This window comes from Epinephelus moara, chromosome 20 (genome assembly GCF_006386435.1).
Source record: "Epinephelus moara isolate mb chromosome 20, YSFRI_EMoa_1.0, whole genome shotgun sequence".
In the NCBI taxonomy this organism is placed as follows: Eukaryota; Metazoa; Chordata; class Actinopteri; order Perciformes; family Serranidae; genus Epinephelus; species Epinephelus moara.
The window spans coordinates 26,672,409-26,694,585 of record NC_065525.1 but is presented as its reverse complement, the minus strand read 5'-3'; the positions used below and the strand labels follow the sequence as shown (position 1 = coordinate 26,694,585).

At 41.4% G+C, this 22,177-nt stretch overlaps 1 protein-coding gene across 5 annotated transcripts in view; it reads right to left on the bottom strand.

Moving 5' to 3' along the window:
* The window catches only part of ccdc33 (coiled-coil domain containing 33), a 47,170-nt gene that overhangs the window by 4,631 nt on the left and 20,362 nt on the right, over positions 1–22,177 (bottom strand). For 4 of the 5 annotated variants that reach the window (XM_050074162.1, XM_050074163.1, XM_050074164.1 and 1 more), the window contains 2 exons: positions 1,326–1,519; positions 1,165–1,228 (listed from right to left, as the gene is read on the bottom strand). In XM_050074162.1, the coding sequence (XP_049930119.1) occupies positions 1,165–1,228; positions 1,326–1,519 (258 nt within the window). Of the gene's footprint in view, positions 1–1,164; positions 1,229–1,325; positions 1,520–4,288; positions 4,376–22,177 lie in introns of those variants that run through there. The other variant, XM_050074167.1, reaches the window with a different exon arrangement.

Below are 22,177 nucleotides of genomic sequence, written 5' to 3'. Positions count from 1 at the left end.
TACAAAAATGTTAAAAAAATATTTCTTTTACATTTTTTTCTCTTCTTTCCTTTTAAAAAGAAACAAAATCCCCTCGACTTTGGCTTTAAATTCATATTGCTGCAGAGCTGTTATCAAGACATGTCTGTGTGTAAGGCATGTGCGTGTTGTCTAGCAGCTTCTCCATGCTCATTGTTCTCTTTTCTATCACATACTCCTCTATCACACTGAATAGACACAATTGAATGGAGGCTGAGAGCAGGGTCCAGCTGCATGTACGAGGAGGGGGCGACGATTAGGGAATTCCAATCTCGGATGGTGTGGTTGTGACTCCCGTGGGACACGAGGGTGAAATTGAGCATCTAATTGAAAGGGCAGGGACGAGGTGACAATCATGACTGAAGATGAGATGGTGTCTCTGCTGGGGGGCCCACAGGCATGATGGGAAGGACGGCTCCCCGTGATGAGTCTGGAAAGTCCCATCATGTGTCAAAAATAAAAGGGGAGCCTGTCTCTGCCCGTGAATACTGGAGGTTCCCTCCCCTCGCTATGATTTGAAGACATTAAAGTGGCCATGTGTCATACATACTGTCACTTCAGGACAAATATCACAGACAAAGCGCAGCAGAATTGAATTGTAATGATGTGATATCTAATTAGGTGTTTCCATTCCATTATCATTATCATTATCATTATGTATGTACAGTAGTATTATACAGGAGATGGATGTAGTGTCACTGTGAAACTGTCCGATTAAGACCCAGATATCTGCTTTCCTATCATATTATCTATCAAAATCTACATGAATTAACATAAACTCTTCATGGATAAACACATAACGCTTCACCCAATCCACAGATCTAAGCAAATTTAAATAAGTAAATCTAATTATCAAGACAACCTCACAGCGACAGGAGAAAAATGTCAAAATATGCATAAATAACACCCCTGGACCCCTGGCACAAGTTTCATCCTCATCATTCTGGATCCTCCCAGAGTGCAATCAGTCTGACAAATGTTAATCTATTCTACTATCTGTCACTTCGTCTCCCAACTGTGTGTCTGCAGCAGCATACTGTCCCGTCTCATTGGCCCACCCATGTTCCTGTTGACTAACGAAACGTGACAGCGGGGATTGCTTCACTGATTGATTCAAGAGTTTAGGTATTGATTGTGTCTAATCACCTTAGTTTGGAGGTCGGTGATCTCTGCCATGTGGGGATCATCCTCCAGATCATGCAGAGAGGGTCTAAGGGATTAACACATTTAATGGAAATTAATCATACTAAAATATTATTCATACAAGGATCATCACAATAACTCCATGCATGTATTATCTGTCTTACCGTTGATGGGCATGATGTACTTGATAGGTGTGGTTAATGTTGGGTTTGTTGGCCTGTGCAGCCTCTGGCTTCTCCTGTTCTTGTTGGGCTGCTCTGTGGGGCTCCGTCTTCGCTCCCTTGAGAGGGTAGCGGCCATTTGGTAGGATCTGTGCCAGGGCATCATGGGATGGGAGGTCATATCCACCCCTCTGAAGCTGTAGAGGAAAATGTTATTTTCATTGATAAATATATCTCAAAACTGGGCTAGAAATTGTCTCATAAATATGTCTCATGAATATGTCATAACAGACCCTAATGTTTCGCTTGGCTCTCCCCAGCCACTTAAATCTGAGTGGTCCGAATTGCTTTGATTAATTTTGAACTGATGAATTGCTACAGAAAACGTTGCATTACTCAGAGTCCCCAGCTGTAAAACACTGTTACATAGAGTAGATTTCCATGTGCTCTATGTCTGCGATTTGTGTTGGACGTTTGTTTTTTTGCAGTGATATCCCTCCCAAATCCCAAATGTGTCTATCAGGATTTATGTTCTTGGAGTTTTATAAGAGTTTGTCTCTAAGGAGTCTAATACAGGGTTCAACCTCTGTGGTTGTAATTGGTCCCAAGGCATAAGTCACCACCTTCATCAAATCTGCAAGTCCCATGTGTGTCAAAGGGAAGGTTAAGCATCCTTCAATGTATTTTGATTTCCTACACAGGGCTGTAATCACCTTTTTGACACTGGGGGTGGGGGGCTATTTCCAATGTCCACCCTCTTCAACCTGACCCTCCAGGGGTGTTTGAGGGGGAGTTACCTCCATGAGAAATGTTAAGAAACTGAACAGCAAAACAAACCATTTTATAGCATTTTGAAACAAAGTCTTAGATCTGGGGTCTCATTTAAAAACTGCATACGCACAAAACGAAGGCTGAAAGTGACGTAGGCCATTTCCCACACAAAAGTTGTCATCTATAAAAGCAGACTTGATGGGAGAAACTTTGACCCATGCTTATGAACATTTTGTTTTGGAGATGGGGAATTGGCGACATAGATGGTGAGGTAGAAGCCTGATTGTAGAAATGGTTGAATATTTTGCCGCACGTCATTTATGGCTTTTGTCTGTACACACACTTTTAGTATGGATCCTACACATTGTTTAATAAATAAAACCCCTGGAGTTCTCAGAGTTTTGATGGCTGAGTGCCATTTTAGGGAGCAAGCATATGATTGAGGGCTGCACAGGAAAAGTGCACACACTGACTTTTTTCATGACATACTATACAATGACTTTTTCTTACCTTTTTATGACATACTAAAACTTTACAAAAACTACAAATCAATGGCGATATCATCTATGTATAACTTATATTACATTTCATCTTTCCAATTTTTTACCCCTTTGCAAGTAATGAAATGGAGAGACTGACTTGACATACCCACAGTAGTCAAGCAACGCCACTACTGCAGTTCACCATAGTATTAGAATCAGCAGTAATCGTAATGGCATTTTGTTAAGTTTATTTATCATTATGATTACATTTGCTAATTATTATTTTGGACGATGGTGTGTGGTTGCCTTTCGTTGTTTCTATGGAACCATCTTCCTGTTTCAGTTTGGGAGGCAGACACCGTCTCCAGATTGAAGACTAGACTTAAGCCTTTCCTTTTTGACAGCTAATAAGCTTAGGCTTGCCTTGGACCAGCCCCTAGTTAGGCTGATATAGGCCTGGTCTGTCAGTGAACCTCGTATGACACACTGAGCCCTGTCTCTCCTTCTTTCTCTCTCACTCTCAGATTCTGAAAGGTGGTTCTTCTTCATTTGCTAACATTGACATCCCAGTACTGTGTATCACTAACTCAGCTTCTTCTCTGGAGTCTCTGTCTCCACTGTCTTGTAGGTTCCCTTGAATCGCAGCTACACCTGGATTGTGGGTCATGGTCCTGCCTGATGCCTCCTACTACTATTACTATACACATGATTATTATTGTCACATACATATACTGTCACATCTTATATATATATTTATAACATAGCTATTGTTATTACTGTTTGCATCTATCTCTCTCTCTCTGTCTCTGTCTCTCTTTATGTATCATTTTGTCATATGGATTACTGTAATTATGTTGATCTGTTCTGTACACGACATCTTTTGCACATCTGTCCGTCCTGGAAGAGGGATCCCTCCTCAGTTGCTCTTCCTGAGGTTTTTTCCCCTGAAAAGGTTTTTGGGGGAGTTTGTCCTTATCCTCTGTGAGGGTCCAAGGACAGAGGGATGTCGTATGCTGTAAAACCCTCTGAGGCAAATTGTGAGGGGCAGATTGAGCATAGATGAACATAGGTGGGGATGTGTTCCCTCCCCAATATATATATTATAACTACTGCCTACTATCTACATACTGGGTTTCAAATTGATTGATTTTTCAATTGTTAATACACATGGAGTGGGGTCTGTGGGACTCCAGACTACGAGTAAAGCCAGTCTCAATAACACAAGGTGTAAATACACAATAGAAACCACAAGCAAGGAGGATTACCTTTGCAAATGTTGACTGTTAGCTGTGCAAGCAAAATGCTGCACAGTCTTCTATAACAATGTGGGAGGACTCCTGTACATCTGCTACGGCAACATTAAATCCACCGGTTGTTTTTACAGAAAACGAAAGCTTTTATCCCAAAAACTCTGCAGCTCTGACCTCTCAATACTCACTGTGCTTGTGTGTGGCCTGTTCTACCTCTTCATCTCCTGAATATAAAGGCTGTTACATCACTATGCATACAGTACCCACTCTATCACAAGAGAGCTCTTAGTCAGTAGCCTCACAGTCCTTCAAGTATGAGCCGAGCATATACAATCAGACTGTCAATGATCGCAGTTGCCAGGTTGCATCAATTCAAAGAAATTACATGAAACAGAGTCATTATCTATTATCTTCCCACAAGCTCTTCCTCTTACACAAATACCTACACACTGTCAGAGCCTACCTTTATAGCTGCAGGGTTGCTAAGTGATTTTGTCTTATTGGAGGCCTTCATCCAACAGGAAAGGTCAGAGTCTTTATCAGTGCAGCGAACAAGTGACTGATGGTGGAAGTGAAAGTAGGAGCTCTGTCATTAAGCCAGAACAATCAACCTGTAACCACAACACAAGTCTTAGCAACTCTCAGGCCAATGAGATTGAGTCCTGTTATGCACAAAACGGCATAGTGTCAGGTTTCATTATTCAACAGAGCTCAATGCAAAACAGTGAAATACAATCTATTTACATCTGGCATTTTAAAATCTCTCTGGAAAATAACTACTGTGATGTAGTAAAGCTATATCTGTGTCTTATTTTGAGGATTCTCTCCTCAGGTGTCGCGTCTGGTTTTACTCCCTGTCTTTGTGTGTGTTCCCGCCTGTTTTCTGTCACACCTGTCTTGTTAGTCCTTCCCTGTTCCCAGAGTCTTCTTTTCACACCTGTTCTGTATTAGTCTTGTTAGCTCCACCCTAGTGTTCCCCACCACATCCTTGTTGTTAGTCAATCCCCATTTCCCTCCTTTTGCCCGAGTCCTCCAGCCGTGTCTTGTTCTTGTGATTACTTTTCTGTGTGTGTTTCCCTTTGTTCCTGGTCAACTCGTCTGTGTTCATTCCTTGTGCTCATCTCAGTGTTCTTGGTGTTGTTTCCTGCCTGGGTCCTTTTCAGTTAGTTTTGGTTCTTCTGTCATTTGGACTTTCTGTTACCTGCCTGTTCTGGATTTTTTTCAGCTTTATTAAAGCTCGCTTTTTGGTCAACCTCTACCCTGCTGTTCTGCATTTGGGTCCTTCCTGAACTGATATTTGTCACTTTGGGCACTGTGCAGATTCGGTACATAAAGTTTGCTTTGAACAGACACTGCTTTACCAATTATACAAATACAGTAATACAAAATATAATTAAAGAATCCATGACATATTACCTTAGATTAAGCTACCAAACAGAGTATGAAGTTGTTAGCCCCGCGTTTACCAGCTGCAAAGTGATGCTTATATATTATTACATTAATAATAATAATAATAATAATAATAATAATAATCAAACAATATCATATTATTCTAGAAAAAGGCCAATCTGCATATTGAGCTTGGCCCTTAGGTACTTAAAGTATATTTTAATTGACTTTTACTTGTGACAGAATTCCTGCACTGTGGTGTTACTTCACTTACTGAAAGGAATACTGCACCCACAAAATGACCATTTGTATATCAGTCAGTCATGCTGTGTTATAATGAATTCATGAGGAAAACATAATGACTTATTGATTGACTGGGGACCACGTCTCACAGTGAATGACTTATTGATTGACTGGGGACCACGTCTCACAGTGAAACTACATCAAAACATCTGTTTACAAACTCTCACAATATATAATAATAATCCTGGTCACATTTATCCAGTCGTATGCTCAGTTCTTTCCAAACACGTGCATTTTTGCTAAAAAAAAATAAAATAAAAAAAAATGTAAACATTATCTACGCTCTTTTCAAGCTAGCAAGGTTTGCCTATGTTTGGGAAGTACTGAGCATACGACTGGATAAATAAAAATGTACTGCACAAGTTGTGTGAGTTTGTAAATGGATGTTTTGATATAGTTTTGCTGTGCTCCCAGATGAATCAATCAACCAATCAATCCATATGTTTGCTGTTTTCCTTGGAGGCATGCAAGAAAAACATTTTTTTTTCATGAATTCGTTGTAACACAGCACGACTAATTAATTTACAAATGGTGATATTGTGGGGGAAGTATTCCTTTAAGTAAAAGATATGAGTACGTCTGCCACCACTGCACTTTTGTATTGAGTGTTATGAAAACAAAATCAAACTTTATCTTCATGCCTGGAGGCAGCGTGTAACAATCAATGGATTCACAGGGAGGTTCCTGCTCAGTAAATACCAGCCCCCAAATGAATTCGGTCTTAGCCCGGATAAGCAGATAGATGAGGAGAGACTAATGATTTTTCAGTGACGTGCTGTGCAGCACCTGTGGCTCCCTCTGAGCATTTATTCCCACCTTTACTCAACTCAGTGAGAGTCTGATGTCAAACCACGAGTTCTGTGCAAAAGGAATATTTCATTTTAAAGGAGGTAGATTTATAAAACAATTGAAGATACACAAGGAAATTACGATGGATTTTTGTCAAAAAGAACACGTGGTTAAGTGTATGTGCACATGCTTAAATGCAAATGTATGTGGAACCTTCAATAGCACGGATCAATAACTCTCCTGCTTGGGTAGCTCATTAGGCGGGATAGACAATCACTGAAGATCTGATTGAGTCTAAATGATCAAAGTGGGGGCAGGAAGGAAGAGTCTTTAATGATATAAAAGACTGTGCCTGGCACTTACTTTACAATCTCTGTATATATATACTTGATAAGCATCATCAGCAAATCAAAAGCAGCACAGTGACAATGTGTCGTAGCACAACCCAAAACTGGCAGGTAATACAATTCAGTTTAATTATATACTAACAGCCGTGTGCCTGAGTATCTCGGTTACAGCTTCGCATATAAAAATCCCACTCTGTTCAGTTTTTAGATAAATATTTTCATAACTGACTGCTTTAATTCATGATGAATAATTCACTGGATGCTCGCAGCTATGTGCTCTGCTAGAAGACATAATCTTTTCTAATCCAACAAGGGAAAACCTGTACAAGTGAAAACACTTCCCGCGGAGTCTAATATCACATTATCATGTATGAGATTCCTCGACAAATTTACAAAATCCTCAGAACAAAATAATTCCTATTCGCATGTTGTGCTTCGCAGTGGCTGCTCGTGTTCAGAATGCCTCTGACCCTGTTACATGTAATCTGTGGAGAGCCTGGGAGGGGGATGCGTCCCCGTGCAGGGGATGGGAGGGGGTCTCAGTGAAACAGTGTCGATCTGTGGTCTGGGAGCTTTCTGAAACATCATCAGAATTCAGCACACAGCCTGCAAAATGCAGCAAATGGGCTCTTCATTGGAGTGACAGCTCAGGGTCTGCTGCCACACAGAGCTTCAATTAGCCTGCCAGAGCAAAGCAGCTCCCAGGAGCTTTCTCTACGTCCACATTCTCCACCTTTCCTGTCCGCCACCTTTTATTTTTTTTTACACTCGATTCTTCCTCTGACCCAGACTTCACTCTTTTTTTTTTTCTCTTTTTGCACATTTGACCTCGGCATCCTCCCCATCCTTCCTCCCTGTAAAAGCACCACCCTCCTTAACTGTCCCATGCCGCCGTCCACACATGACAAGCCATGCGGAAATGCTTGAAAAGTGCTAAAACACACAAAGGTAAAAGGGTTGTCTGAGAGCTGAGGCGGAAGGGAGGAAAAAACTGTGAGAGGAGGATGTAGAGCTTTACACAGCTGGACTCTCATCACCACAGGAATTCAGCACAGCAGTGGCCGTTCTTCTTTTATGTCTATGCTGCTGCAGTGGAGGTCTTAATCAAAAAATAATGGGATTAGAAAAGAGAAGCAAGAGTGACATAGTTTGATTTGTGTTCAACAAGAAGGCATTTCTCACTTCTCACAAGTATTCTAGTTTTGATCACTGTTGGTTGGAGAAGGAGATGTGCATACAGACGGAGACAGTTGTGCACACAGGATGTGCTGGGAAAATGTCTAAAAGCCTGCTCAATAATATCCATAGCAAGGAGAGACGCTGGACATGTTACATAAGATAATAACCACAATTTGTACATATTTTAGTGTAGGGGTGTTGCAATATACCCGTATTGATGATAACAGTGCATTCTAAAAAATTACCAATGGCGTTTGTGGATCACACTTTTTTTTTTAGCATACAAAAAATGCATTGTAATAAATTGTTTTAATCAGTTGACAACTTATTTCAAGAAAAAATAAAAACATTTTTTTTACATTTTTGAATAGGACTGAATTAAAATAAATATTTAGAATATCTTTAATAAAATAATCAAAGCACTAATACGACTTTTGGATAAATATTAAGCTGGTTCAACTTAATTAAGCTTTTCGAGGTCAAAACAAATCATGTTGGTTGTACTAAACTAATTGGGTTTGTCAGATTGTAAAAGGATGTACTCAGTAAGGCAAGAGTTGGAGCTACTTATTAAGATACATGCAAATACTTACCTTAATTTTTTGAGTTGAACAGGTGGATTCTTTTTAGAGTGTTATATATAAATAATAAAAAGCCTGTTCACCAATCTTTGCCTCCATTACCCCACATATTTCACCACAGTAGAGAGAGGAGGTTGCAGTTAGTTTGCCAGCCCTGAAACAGGAAATGTTACAGTGAGGTCTTAGCTGTGTGCAGTGGTGTAGTGGTAGTTGATGAGGTGTGTACTTCTAGGTAGATAGGTAGGTTACCGATGAGGAAGTGGGCATACTCTCCTATATATTACAATGGCTGTTTTGCTGATAGGTGGGTATACTGTCACTGGATAGAAAAAGAGGTGGGTATACCCCGTATACCTGAGTACACCCTCCACTACACCACTGGCTGTGTGTTAGCTAAGTTACAATGGTGCTGGACTTGACAGCATTTCCTCTCTCTTGGTTATTTGTTAGACAGCGGCAGATGTTAGGCCTTCTGGAACTTTCCTTTATCAGTTCACCTGATTGCCTTTCACTATCCATTAAGTGTAAATGTTTGGGGGTTTTTTTGGTATGCTTTCTTGTATGCCAATGAAATTTAAATTATTACATTGGTTCTATTGGCAGCATCAACAAATTTAAATAAAACCCAAACAAGAGACAGCAGTACAATGTCATCACCTCAGTAGATCACAAAAGCAAACCAATAGAGCCCATAACCTAGGCTTATCATACTATATGTAACTGCATGAACTATATGTGACTGCACAAAACATGGTTTTACACCAAGGCATCACCCAAGTGAGCGCCACAAATACACACAACCTTCACAAACGTTACATCATATGCTGGTAAAACAGATTTATTTTTTGATAGTTGCTGTTCTTATATTCTTATTCTCTATTCCAAATCAACACAGCTCTGTAGCTACAATACAGTTTTCTTTGATGCACTCCTTTTCAGTAAGGGTAGCGTAAAGCTCCCCATGTCTGGTTTCATAATCGTGTCTATCAACAGCATGTGTTCTTAAGGATATTTCTGAAGTACTGGATCAGGCTGTATGCCAGTCTGTCCTCCACCCTCATCTATGACAAGCTGGCATGCATCCCCTCCACACTAAATTATTACACTAAATTATATGTAGGAAAATCCCCATTCAAATTTAGTCAAATTGGCAATAATTGATCTGCATTTAGACTCTACATGCAATAACATTAAATTATGCAAAACTGAATTTCAACTAATTGTTGTTTTAACAAGCTGGGACTGAAATGCGTCACCAAAAATTTAATTACCTGGCTCCCCCTGAGGGGAATCACATTTTGCACCATATGTAATCACACCCATGCCCTGTCAGCAAAATAAAACCACATCTGCAGCGGGCTGTTATGTGGATATAAAGGTTGGTATAATATTGCAATAGAGAGAGAGAAAGAGAGAGAGTGACACAGAGTGAGAGGAGGGATGCAGAGAGAGAGAGGTGTGAGTCAAGGGCAACATGCAGCTTTGACTCAAGGACGTGTGAGGCTGACAGCCAAGCCCACACTCCTCATGAGGTCCATCCAGTGAGACCAAAGCCAAGGATTATCAGTAAATCAACGTCTGTCAATTACGGTTATGCTGTCGTGAAACCACAGCGCTCCATAAACAAACAGGGCAGGCACGTAAAAGCAGGGTCGGCCCTGAGCGGTGAGGGTGAACGAGTGCAAACACAGCTCAGTAACAACAGTGGGGGGGTGGAGATACAGCTACAATATGACCTCCACAACAACAACACAACAAACAACCACACATACACTTAATCATCAAACTGTTGATAGCAGCGTAAGGATTACTAAATTATTTGAGATTCCTACATCATATTTTTGACAATAACAGGTAAAGTTTACTTGACTTACACACTGAATTTGCCTGATGAAGAGCTCCCCTTATTTCTAATCACAAGCCAACAGGCGCTCAGGTAGAGCCTGATACAATGTGTGAATTCAACTGGCTTTTGCTCCTGGGTGGAAGCACACTGAGGGATTTCAAGAGACTTATTTTAAAGGCAATGAGTACAGCCCACAATATCGAGTCTACCTTCAGTTAAGTCGGTCAAACACTGATCTTTCCTGGAGGCTTCAGTGTAAAAAGGGAGTTGTGGTCCATGAGTTTTACATTTCCCATCAAAGAACAAAACATAACGTTGCAAGACTATCAAAGGTGTATTTAATGGTAAGATTCTGACACTCTAGTTAATCAGTAGGGAAGGAGGTAGTGGAGTAAAGGATCTGATTACCTCATTCACTACTGACTAACTACAGTGTCATCTTACTTTTAAATACACCTTAACACCTCTAAAAAGCCTTTGATAGTCTTGCAACAGATCCAGACAAAGTAAAAACATTATAAAGTCTGGCATCCTATTTGAATTAAAGTAAAAAGGTATGATCAGTAAACATATATTCACTTAAACTATTAAAAGTACTTGTTGCTGATACAATACATTACACTGCTAATATTGATGTATTAGTGTGTAAGAGACGCCTGTCCCAGATATAGACCTGTTGATTTAAGTGATTTAAGCAGTTAATTACTGAAGTTTTATGGTATATTACAGTTTTAAAGAAAGCACACCATTTCTCTAATATATGGAGACCAATGAATTTTTAATGTATACTGTACTGTAATTTCTGTGTTTCCTGTGAATTCCCTGATCCTAATCAAACATGCATAAGTAGTATGACTAAGCCTCTGGGGAGTATGAGGCAATCTAATCCAACCCTAAAGCCTCGCCAACAGCAGGGTGGTGTCCATGTCGCAGTCAGCCACAGCACAGTGCGTATCAGTGACTGCTTTTCCCCACCGGCTCGACATGACCTTTCCAAAAATGCTATACAACTGAGGCTTAATGACTAACACACCAGTTGACATTTACCGAAGCCAGCTTGCTGTTGAATAGTTCAGAGAAACATAAAAACACTAATGTTGCATGTGCGCAAAGAGGACCCCCAGGAGTTAAGATTTTGAGATATGTATGAAACCAACAACAAACTTTTTAGAGAGTGTTTTTTTTAAATATTCAGAAAGAAGCCATAACAGCAATTATCTGGTAAAAACAAACAAATCCAAATAAATTAAACATTTAAGCTTAAAATTAAAAGCATGTCACATCCTGTCTGAGGCTGTGAAAAGGGCATGAAGATTGATGAGAGCGGCAGGCGTGCCTGTTGTTTAATACATCATTCCTATTTCGGCAGGACTGTCAGTGGGATTGAATTTACATCAGAGGGCAGACAAGTGATGCAATGATGTCAACACCCAGCCACACACCCTTTCCTGAACACACTGGACTGAGGTCAGACAAGTCAACTGATGTGACTGCAGCGCTTAGACAGAAACACCAACTTCCACCCCAGATCCTGTCAGGAGATGGAAATCTTGAAAACACTTTGTGTCTGAAAGCCAGGGGCCTGCATCTTGATTATCCCAGCATGGGAGAGCAGGTCAGGAGAGCAACTGCCATTAAAAAAAGGGTCAATGGACCCAAATGATGACCACATAAATTGTTCCCCTTCCTCTGTGTACATTACTGTGGAGAAGACGGCTGTTCAGAGTGCTGTTTGGTATGCATTCATCAGTCATACAGCTTCTAAGCAACCTTGGAAAAGACCGTTTGTCATGTGCAGAGAGGAATTAATGGCATTAGCCAGGGGTCCATCAGAGGGTTAAAGACTTACATTAGCTTCACATCGACCGAGGGGAGCAGAGGCACGGGGGGCTGACGGGACATTGTGCATTCTGGGTACATCATTTACATTCCCAAAATCAGATAAGAACCCGCAATAGAGACGTTAACCCTTCAACCCTCTTTCTGTGCAGGACAATGCTCTGATCTTTAATGACCAGGCTGAGCTATTCAGCAGGACTTCATGACGACCAGCTCTGTACAGAGGGACAGATGATAGACCATTATCATCTGCACTGGAGCTGAGCTGATACAAGACAAGCTAGACAATAGCTGACACTGCTGGAACAGCTTCATTGTGAAGCAGCAGCACATCTGTATTCAGAGGCGATTGCGAGGTTACACATTTAGCTGAGGTGGGAATTGCAGAATAGCTTTAAATCTGTTCTACACGGTTTGCTCCGGCTGCCGCGAACAGATACAGGCCCCTGCATGGCACTTCAAACAGAGCTGCCCAGCCTAACCTGCACGCCAGACAGGAGCCAAAGAACTCCCAGTGCCCCCCTGCTCCGCCCTTATCAGAGAACAACAGGAGAATGAGTAAACAACTGAGGAATTAGCAGTAAATAAGCCTGGTAAGAGCTGTCTTAATGACTCCGCTGTCTGTTAAATATAGACTCATGGAGTGTTGCCTGTGGAAATTTACATAAATGGCTCTCTCTTGTATTTAAGAGCCACATTATGCATTTATTATAAATACAGATTAAAATACTGGTAATAATAAACACGTGCTTGGGGCTCTTCCATCTAACAGCCATCAGAACCTTGGCTTATGATGACCCTCAGTGTCCAAGGTCTCCAAAGCTCTCAGCTCTCGTATTTAGACTAAGACTGAACCGCCCACATTCATGATCCCCCCTCCCACACATGCCTGGTTTGCTCCATAGCCTTTCTTCCTTCTTTTGTCTGTCAAGGCCAGCTTGTATCACTTCGGCTTTGCCTACATTTCAGTCCAACACTTACAGACAATGTCAAATGCCTGTTGGCCTTGTTGATTACATTATCTGCAGAATGTCTTCAATTTCTGGCACAAAGCAGAGATGGGAAATTACAACGGCGCGGCAGAAAGGCATTCACGAGCAAATGGAGAAACCAGACAGTCAAGGTTGGAGTCATAATCAGAAAAAAGAATATATTAAAAGCATTTAAAGCAGCTTAAATTGCCAGCTTCAAACCCAAATCTGTTAGTTTTGACGCTGTTTTTTTCCTCAATGGATAAATATGTGTACTGGCCAAAGTAGTCAAAACAAAACCAGATGCTCACAACCCACAACGCACCTCACAGTGACAACAAAAAGCCAGCAGATGTCACTGTGGCCCCATTTCATCTCCTGTCAGCTGATCGACCGACACTAACCTCTGTGTGTGAGAAGTGCTGCGAGACTCTGCTCACTCTGCTGTGTCTAAATTGCACAGCTGCAACGTTTGGAAAAGTGTCTGTGAAGCTATTACTATTCAGGACCAGTTCCGCACTTCTCGTCCCTCTGTCTGCAATACTCTCAAACCACAACAGTGCCCGGCGGCAGGAGGCTGGGAAATTACTGTACACTGCAGCTCTGCTGGAGTAGGACTGCATACATTATGCTGCATCTGAACCCGGGGTCCTGCCTGTGGGGAGTACCGCAGCCCTGCCAATAAAAAATACATAAAGGATTTCACACATACGTACTGTTATTATTGGAATAATTGCAGTGGTGGTGATGCTACGAGAACGGTTTGACAATCAAATGCACAACAAAAATAAAGGATACAAATGAGAACGTTCCTCTCTTTCTATTCACATCTGCACCTTTCAGTCATACATCACAAAAAGGCAAAGTGGAAGTATTAATGCACGGCAGGTCTACCTGTCTGCTGCTATACAGCCTCTGTTTGTTCTGACTGATGGGGGAAAAAAGTAATCAGATTCTTTTCAGGGCAGCCATTGCACAAAATCAATACTATATAAGGAGGCCTGATGAATTTGAAATTTGTACTCAGAGTGGATATTGATCAGTCTCAGTCAGAAGACTTTTGAAAGCCCATGTAGATTTACAATCAATACGTAGTTTAAAACACATAACTCTACGATTATAAAACTTACATGAGTGAAGAGAATGTGTGTGAGTACCAACAATACTGTCCATCTACTTATTTTAAATAACCTAACCTGATCATAGTGTTTTGTTGTATGTAAGAAGCAGAGGTGCTGTGACGTTCATGTTCATCAGATACAATTAACTGGACTGGGCGTGGTGCTTTTGCCTGGGAGGGACAACACAAGTGAAGGACCCTTTTGCCTCAAGCAGGAAAGATGGGACAGTCATTGGGAGACTGCACAGAGCACTCAGTAGAGATACTGGATGTTAAATACCATGGCACAGTCAGTGCATTACCCCTGGCGTCAGGGCAATCAGCATTTTCAATACTGATAACATAAAAAAAAAATCAAATGTGATTAAGAAAAAAACAATCCATATTTAGTTGCAGTGGTTATGTAACCTCGATACGCTTGAAATAAAAGACTCCTGACTTCACATGGCGGTCTGGCAGACAGAGCCTGTATCTTGTGCTACTGAAACTATCCCGGTCCTGTGGCTCATCAGAATGAAAGCTGTGTGCTGGAAGGTCTCCTCCAGACTCCCACCTAATATCATTAGGAGCGGATACACACCGCCTGGACTAATCCAGCTGTTCCCCACAATTACATTTTAGCCTCTTAGACATATCTGACCCAAGTTCATTGCAATAGTGCTTTCCGGGCACAACTTTATGATTGAGTTACTGGCTGGAAACGGAGTCTAGTAAAAAATACTTATGAGCCTTACTCATAGCTGCGTCAGCTTGACAAATGGTCTTATTTTTAATTAAAGAAAGATGTTGTTTTTTTTAAAAGATGGTCCAAATTTATGATAACCCATGTCTGACATAATACAGTTACTGTAATATGACTCAAAGATTACAGGTTTATGGGGCGCCCAGTTGCTCAGTGTTAAGGCGGGCATCCCACGTACAAAGGCATTGTCTTTGCCACAGCGGCCGTGGGTTTGATTCCAGCCTGAGGTCATTTGCTGCATGTCATCCTTTCATGCCTAATCTGTCCTGTCAAATAAAGGAAAAAGCCAAAAAAAAAAAAAAAAAAACTTAAATAAATAAAAAAATTACAGGTTTATCTCACAGAGCAGTATGCAACATTCAGAGCCTATTTACAGTAGGTTATGATTCAGAGTCAAAGCCCGAGTGTCTGCACACAGCTCTCAAGTTGGAGCTAGCTGAGCTGGCAGCTAGCAGCTAATGGTGCTAATGGCGTGGACAGTGCTTACAATGGCAACGGTGCTGACAGAACTAACAATGTAAATGTGGGGGTAACTGCAGGATGGGCATTACACTACCACAACAACGCCATTCCACCACCATGGGTCGGGATGGTATTATCAGTGGTAACCACCATATGGGTACAGTGCAGAGCTGCGGAAATTAGCCAGCCAGTGGCACCCAGGAGCTCACAGCTGAAATACATGGGACACAAGTATGACACAATTTTGACCAGCCTCCCATGAGTTCCACCAGTCATAGCAGTCCCCAGTGCAAATGTAATGAACATACGTCACCAAATTCACTTCCTTGTTTATGGTATGAAGATGCAGATGCGCGTTTCTAATGTCTCACATTTACCAACAAAAACTACTGCTAAAGACCGTGCAAAACATTTCCCTGATGTTCCTCAAGAAAGCGGAGGTGAACTGTTCTGCACCCTGTGCAATATTGTGGTGGAACACAAACAAAAATCTTCGACTGACAAACACTATTTTATCGTGAACATGTTCTGAGAATGGCTGAAACTAGTGGACCACAGACCAGACAAATCACCATGACAGAGGCTGTTGCATCTAAATCTTTTGCAAGCACTGAAAGACTGAAGGTAAATTAGATTAAATAGCATGGTTGGCAGTAACGTTTGCTACAAATATGCTTAAAACATCACAACTTCAAATTTTTAAAAAAAGCTGCCACGAAATCAGGCATTATGGGCTGCAACAATCCCGAAAAAAGCCTGCGAAATCCTGGAGGAACTGGTATGGGCTATGTAAACTGGCAATGGATCAATAAACTAGATCCTTTTGACATCAGAGGGCACTGATTTGATTTATTTCAATGTAAAATGTAAAAAACCCACAAGGTTGCTGTCGCTTTGCAATGAGATATCTATTCTACTCCTTTTTAAACAGATTGTTCTTGTATTTTCACCTGTTTGCGGGCCGCAGGGCTGCGCAAAGAGAAAAAAAAAACAGACCAGGTATGTAAAAATAAAGAACCGTGTGATGCCCTCTCAGGCAAGTGCGCCCAGCGTAGCAGCTTCAATTGATTATAATGGATGCGCTCTGCTGCAGACATGTTGCACCACATCCTTTTCCCATATATTTTGGCCATCACATGCACCAACATACAAGCATGGACAGCTACTACTAAAAGGATGGGTGAAACTCAGACAATCCCATTACCTTGCACTGTATTAGATGCCCTCTAAAGGGAGTCAGATTAAAGTTTACAAACTGGAGCACAAGAGACATGTTTATGTAAATAAACATACTGCATGACATTTATAGAAATCAGTTCAGCCAGCAGGACGAGGCTGCATACGTCTCAGAGACAGACTCTAGCCAGACTCTCTGCGCGGTATGTTGCAATTTGAATGTTGACTCACAAATGGATCCTTCATTAACCTGGCATCTGGAGGCCATCTAATAAGCAGACTTTTCCTTGAAGCACAACTCCAATCTGTCTCTCTGAAATGAGGGTGCTGGACTGCGATGAGCACCGAAGACATGCAGTCTGAGTCTGGGCGTGTTTGAGGAAAAAGAGAGACAGTCACAGAGGAAATACAAGGCACTAAGCTATGCGTAGTCACACAATCATTGTCTTCTTAAATATGTGTTTGTTCTGCTTGTCTGGGCCACCTGCCCACTGACACATGAATTATACTGTGGGGATGTTACTCTGTGTTCTATCAAAGACAAATTAAATGGGCTATTGAGCCTTTCGATCTTCCTGCTCGGCCCAGCTCCCTCTATCCATAGCTGGACTGGCAATATATGATGTTGCAGGGTCTAATACACCAATCTTCTGCCTCAGCACAGGAGCGTAGTGACAACAGCTGCGGAGATAGCGACTGTCAGACTCCTGCAGTGATGATGTGCCTCTCCATCCAGCAGCGGGCAACTAGTTGCAGCGAAGCCCCCTGGTGCTGTCCATGAGGCTGAGGAGAACAAAAGCATCAAAGCTGGAGCTCTCCTCCTCGCTCCTCTCGTACGGGGGAGGGCCCGAGCTGTGAAGGGGGAGGCACCATGTGTACTTGATTCAATTAGGCAGTCTGTGAGGCGTCCCCTGGGAACAGGCTGCAAAGAAAGGGGCTGCAGGCCTGTCTAACAAAGACGTTCAACCCACCCCTTTGCCCCTTCTGAATCCACCTCATTAGTCAGTCGAGTAAGTGTTGATCATCTCAAACAGTGTCCTCAGCACACAACAGTATGAGGAGGAACAGATCTTCTTCTGACTCTCTGTCAGGCTGAAGTGAGGCAACATAACAAACTGTACCCTTGTTAGGATTTTCAATGCACTGGTATTTGCATTGCACAGAAATACAAACTACCATCACTGCAAAACCTCTATTTTGTAGCAATGGGAATAAAAGACCGAACAAATCTTTCTGTACAACTCTTTTTAGTGTGCAGTACATACTAGGTCAGCCTGTAAATGACAGAGTGCTCATTAATCTCTAACGTATCGTAACGTAGTGCAACAACGTAGTGAGCGAGGCCTGATTAAAGTGGACTTGAGTTAAGACCTCCAGCAGCCAACGCCAGTGGTGCATTCACATGCTCCTCAGATGGTCTTTATTTTGATGGTGTGTTCATGAGCTTTAAGTTGAAGTGTTGAAACAACATAGATGTTACAAAGAAGATGTGTCTTCTATAACACTGAATTGAGCTTACATAGCCTACCTACATACAAGTGGGATGCTGAATCAATGTAAGATGAATATTTTACATAACTGGTAATGCACTGATGAGAAGTTTTGTGAGGCAGGCACCACTAGCTGTCTAATGTGCATGTACTATAAGAGAGTGTCACAGAGAAATCTTTTTGAAGGTTATTCCAAGTGAGAGGAAGTCAGTCTGTGCACTAGGAACAGACAACAAAACTAAGTCTTGAGACCTCAGACTGAAGCTACAGTCAGATTTCTGTTCAATCAAAGTACAAATATAAGAAGGGAGTTTACCCAGTGTGGCTTTATAACTGTACAAATACCAGTGACTGAGTCTACGAAAGGTCAAAGATGGCCAACTAGCCCTGGAATAAAGCGTACAGTGATGAGTGAGGGTTTTATGTGTAAGAAATCTCACTGCACTATGATATGCAGCATCTAACATGTGCAAACAATGTGCAGATGCATTCATGTACAACAAATCACTGTAATCTAGAACTGGTAAAAACGTAGCAGCAATCAGTCTTTTTCTGACCTCAAAGGAGAAACAGGACTTGTGTCTGAAATAAAACCCTAACACCAGCCTCAGCTTTTTAAGAAGAATATCAACCTGAGGTTTAAAAGACAGAGACTCATCACGCCAAATACTGAGACATCTGCAAGTGACAACCTCTAACTTCTCTCCCTGAGAAGTAAGAACATCAGGCAATTTGGCCATGACTGCTATAGTGCATTTTGTGTACACGGCGCAGTCCATGTGTATTTGTTTACTGAATGCTTATGGGTTAAATTACTTTTCTGTAAAAGTTATTACATGCCTCTGCCTGTTCACAGTAGCTGAGCAACACAAACAGAAAGTGACGCAGGGATTCAGAGTTAGAAAATAAACCAGTAGAAGAAATATCTCAGTCCAAGTTGTTTGTGAGCTTCAGTAGCAACCGTATCTCTTGGCAAACATCTGTTATATCCACTATCTGACTCACGCCACTGAAAGTCCTGCATGTTTCAAAGTTTCCTCTGCATCACAGAGAACAAGCGGAGCATTTAGCTCTTTTGAATGTCAGACAGATAAATACGGTCCGGCGGCATTAGTATTCATTTTTCGTTCGGCTGGTCCTTTGAAATGCAGCAGATGTCTGTGTTTCTGCATTTGCACGTTGTCAGAGTTGCTTATAGAGGCAATGGCGGAAAAGGAGAAAAAAATGGAAACATCTGCTTGGTCTGCTTTAATCAGTGCCACGCCATATCTGTCGACACCAATCTGTTGTAAATCATTTCGAGATCATCATACAGAGTTAGTTTAAAAAAAACGTGCTTACATCGATGGTATAGAAGGGTATGCAAGCCATATATTAGACAGAAAGTGTTCAGATGGTGATTGATCCTGCAGAAGAATTTTGCTTTTCATAGCTGTATTAGCCAACATACAATAAATTGAACTCAGACCATTAACACAAGTAACGGATGAACAAAAAACAAATCTAGGCACTGGTCTATTCAGTCACAGCAACCCCAACTGCTCGCGTGCACTCACATCCACCTACAGGCCCACCAACCTGCAGCCTGACAGTCACACCTGCTGTGCTCTGGGACCACTTGGCTGTTTTAGCAATCATTGCCATCATAGGAACCAGAGATAATTACACAGCTTCCACCCACCAGGCTGGCCCGCTTCGCTAAAACCGTATTGCTCCAGTGCAGCAATAACACTTGTCTAAATGAATGCACGGCACTTTACTACACGTCTGACAGCACCCATTTATTCTGCCGTCCAACTGGAAAGAAAAAACAAATTAATTTGGCACTTAAGGCCCCCACCCCTGTGAATAATGTATCACCGTTCCCTCAAACGGCAACCCCCACCCCCAAATCACCACCATTATTCAACCCCTGTTTTTATGATTCCCGGTTTTAGGTAATACAACTGTTAAAAGAATCTTCCATCAAAGCCTTTTACATTCATACAGAAAGATGAATCACTGGAGTTTGATCCCAATCTGCTCTCATCTGCGCTGCCATCAATCTTGAATAATTATTCCATTTGTCTAAAACAAGCATTTATTCATGCTCTCCCTATTAAATACAGTGGAAAATATCCATCTGTCTGGTACTGACGGCCTGGACACAAACTAATAGCTCTACACATTTTTCAAAATCTAGCTGAGTATATGAACAGCTTCATCTTTCTGTTGCATCAAAGTCAGGTTCATGGTGCATGTATTTGCTAGCCACAGTCTCTTTGTTCACTTCACACCGTCTAGTTTATGGTCTGGGCGTCAGAATGGCAGATCTCTAACAATTATCACTTGTGCACCCAGATCCCAGTAACACCTCTCCTCCTCCCCTAGGGGAGGACAGACGTTGGGCTTTACACTCTCTTGTGCCCCATTATATTTATGCAAATGAGACTAAAATCAGGGGAAATCAGGGGGCATCCTTTCCTGTTAGCGCTAATTAGCAATGAATGCTGTATTGTATACATTATGCATGAAGTCCCCCTCTCCGCAGCTATACATTGTGACCTTGAACACGAGGCCAAGTTTGGGTTGTAACACCAAGAACTCTTGATTTCCTGCAGTCTAGCAGAGTATAAAAAAAACTCTGACAGATTCTGTAAAGATCTGCAGTTATTTGCAGTATGAAATTGAAGTGACAGTCTGGGGAAAGCCTTTTTGACAATCATTGTCCAGGAACATAATACTTACGAGCATAACACACAAGAGAGCCATCCCGGCTGCAAAAAGATCTATTAATATCATATGGCTACAGCCTGCCAATGAATCAGGCCTCATAAAGGAGCCAAACAGCAGGAGAGAGACGGACCGGGCACATAGGTGGCAAGACACATCACATCGAAGATTGTCACTCTGCTCCCGAGAGCTAGTAAATAGTATTTTCTCAGATGCCATAAAAGGGGCCGCATTAAGATAATAATGTTGAGAAGCAATTATTAAAGAGCAATAAAGTATGTTTAGTATCCTCTCCAGGCAAGTGGGGCACATATTTTTTGAGTAACTGAGCTTAGAAGTGAGGCCTGTGGCCCCACGGCTATCCGTGGTGCTCCATGTGAAAAAATTAAATGTAAATTGACTTGTAACAAAGTAGACATGAAGATGTGCTTTGTTACGAGAAAATATATATATATTTTTTTAGCTTTTTTCCCCCCGTATGTCAGCATTGCCATCTCCACACTGAAGCTATTATGCTATGTGCAATTTATTAGCACAAGTGACATTTTGAGCTATATATAAAGACGCCATCTTTAAGTACACGTTTTGGTCACATGACAGACACATGATGATCCCGGTAAAAAAACAAACAAACAAACAAAAAAAAACCTACAGATAACAAGTTACATTATATACATCATATAGAAATGCATGTTATGTTAACCAAACCAAAACCAAGAAGCACTAACATGTCACACCAGTTTTAGCCTCTTTACATTGGCTCCCTGTTTGTTTCAGGATTGACTTTAGAATCTTACTGATTACCTTTAAGGCTCTTCATGGCCTGGCTCCAGATTACATTTCAGACCTGTTAGTCCCTTATGAACCTCTGGGTAGTTTGAGATCCTCAGGCAGAGGTCTTCTGCTTGTTTCAGAGTCCAGGTTGAGGACCAAAAGGGACAGAGCTTTTGCAATCAGGGCCCCATGGCTCTGGAACAACCTGCCCGAGGATATGAAGCTGGCTTTGTTTAAGTCTGTCCTAAAAACGTACTTCTATATCCTCATTTTATCTGACCTGTCTGTCTATTTTATTGCTATCTTACTGATGTTATTTCCCATTTATTATCTTGATTTTAGTTTTGGCTGTTTTTATTTTATCTTTTACTAAGATGACATGTCATTAGTTTTATTCTCCTTGTGTTTAAAATGTATTTTGTTTTATTGTACAGCACAACAATGTGCTACACAAAAATATATAGATGACCTTAATGCGCACAAGAAAAACACAAGGCCAGAGGCCGTCATATCTTCTATATGGCTGGATCTAAATAGCTAGATCTCAGTTGAAGTGCCTCTATAATAAAACAGGATATTCCTATGAATTATATAGAAAACCAGACGACAAATATTCACAGAGGAGGGGAACA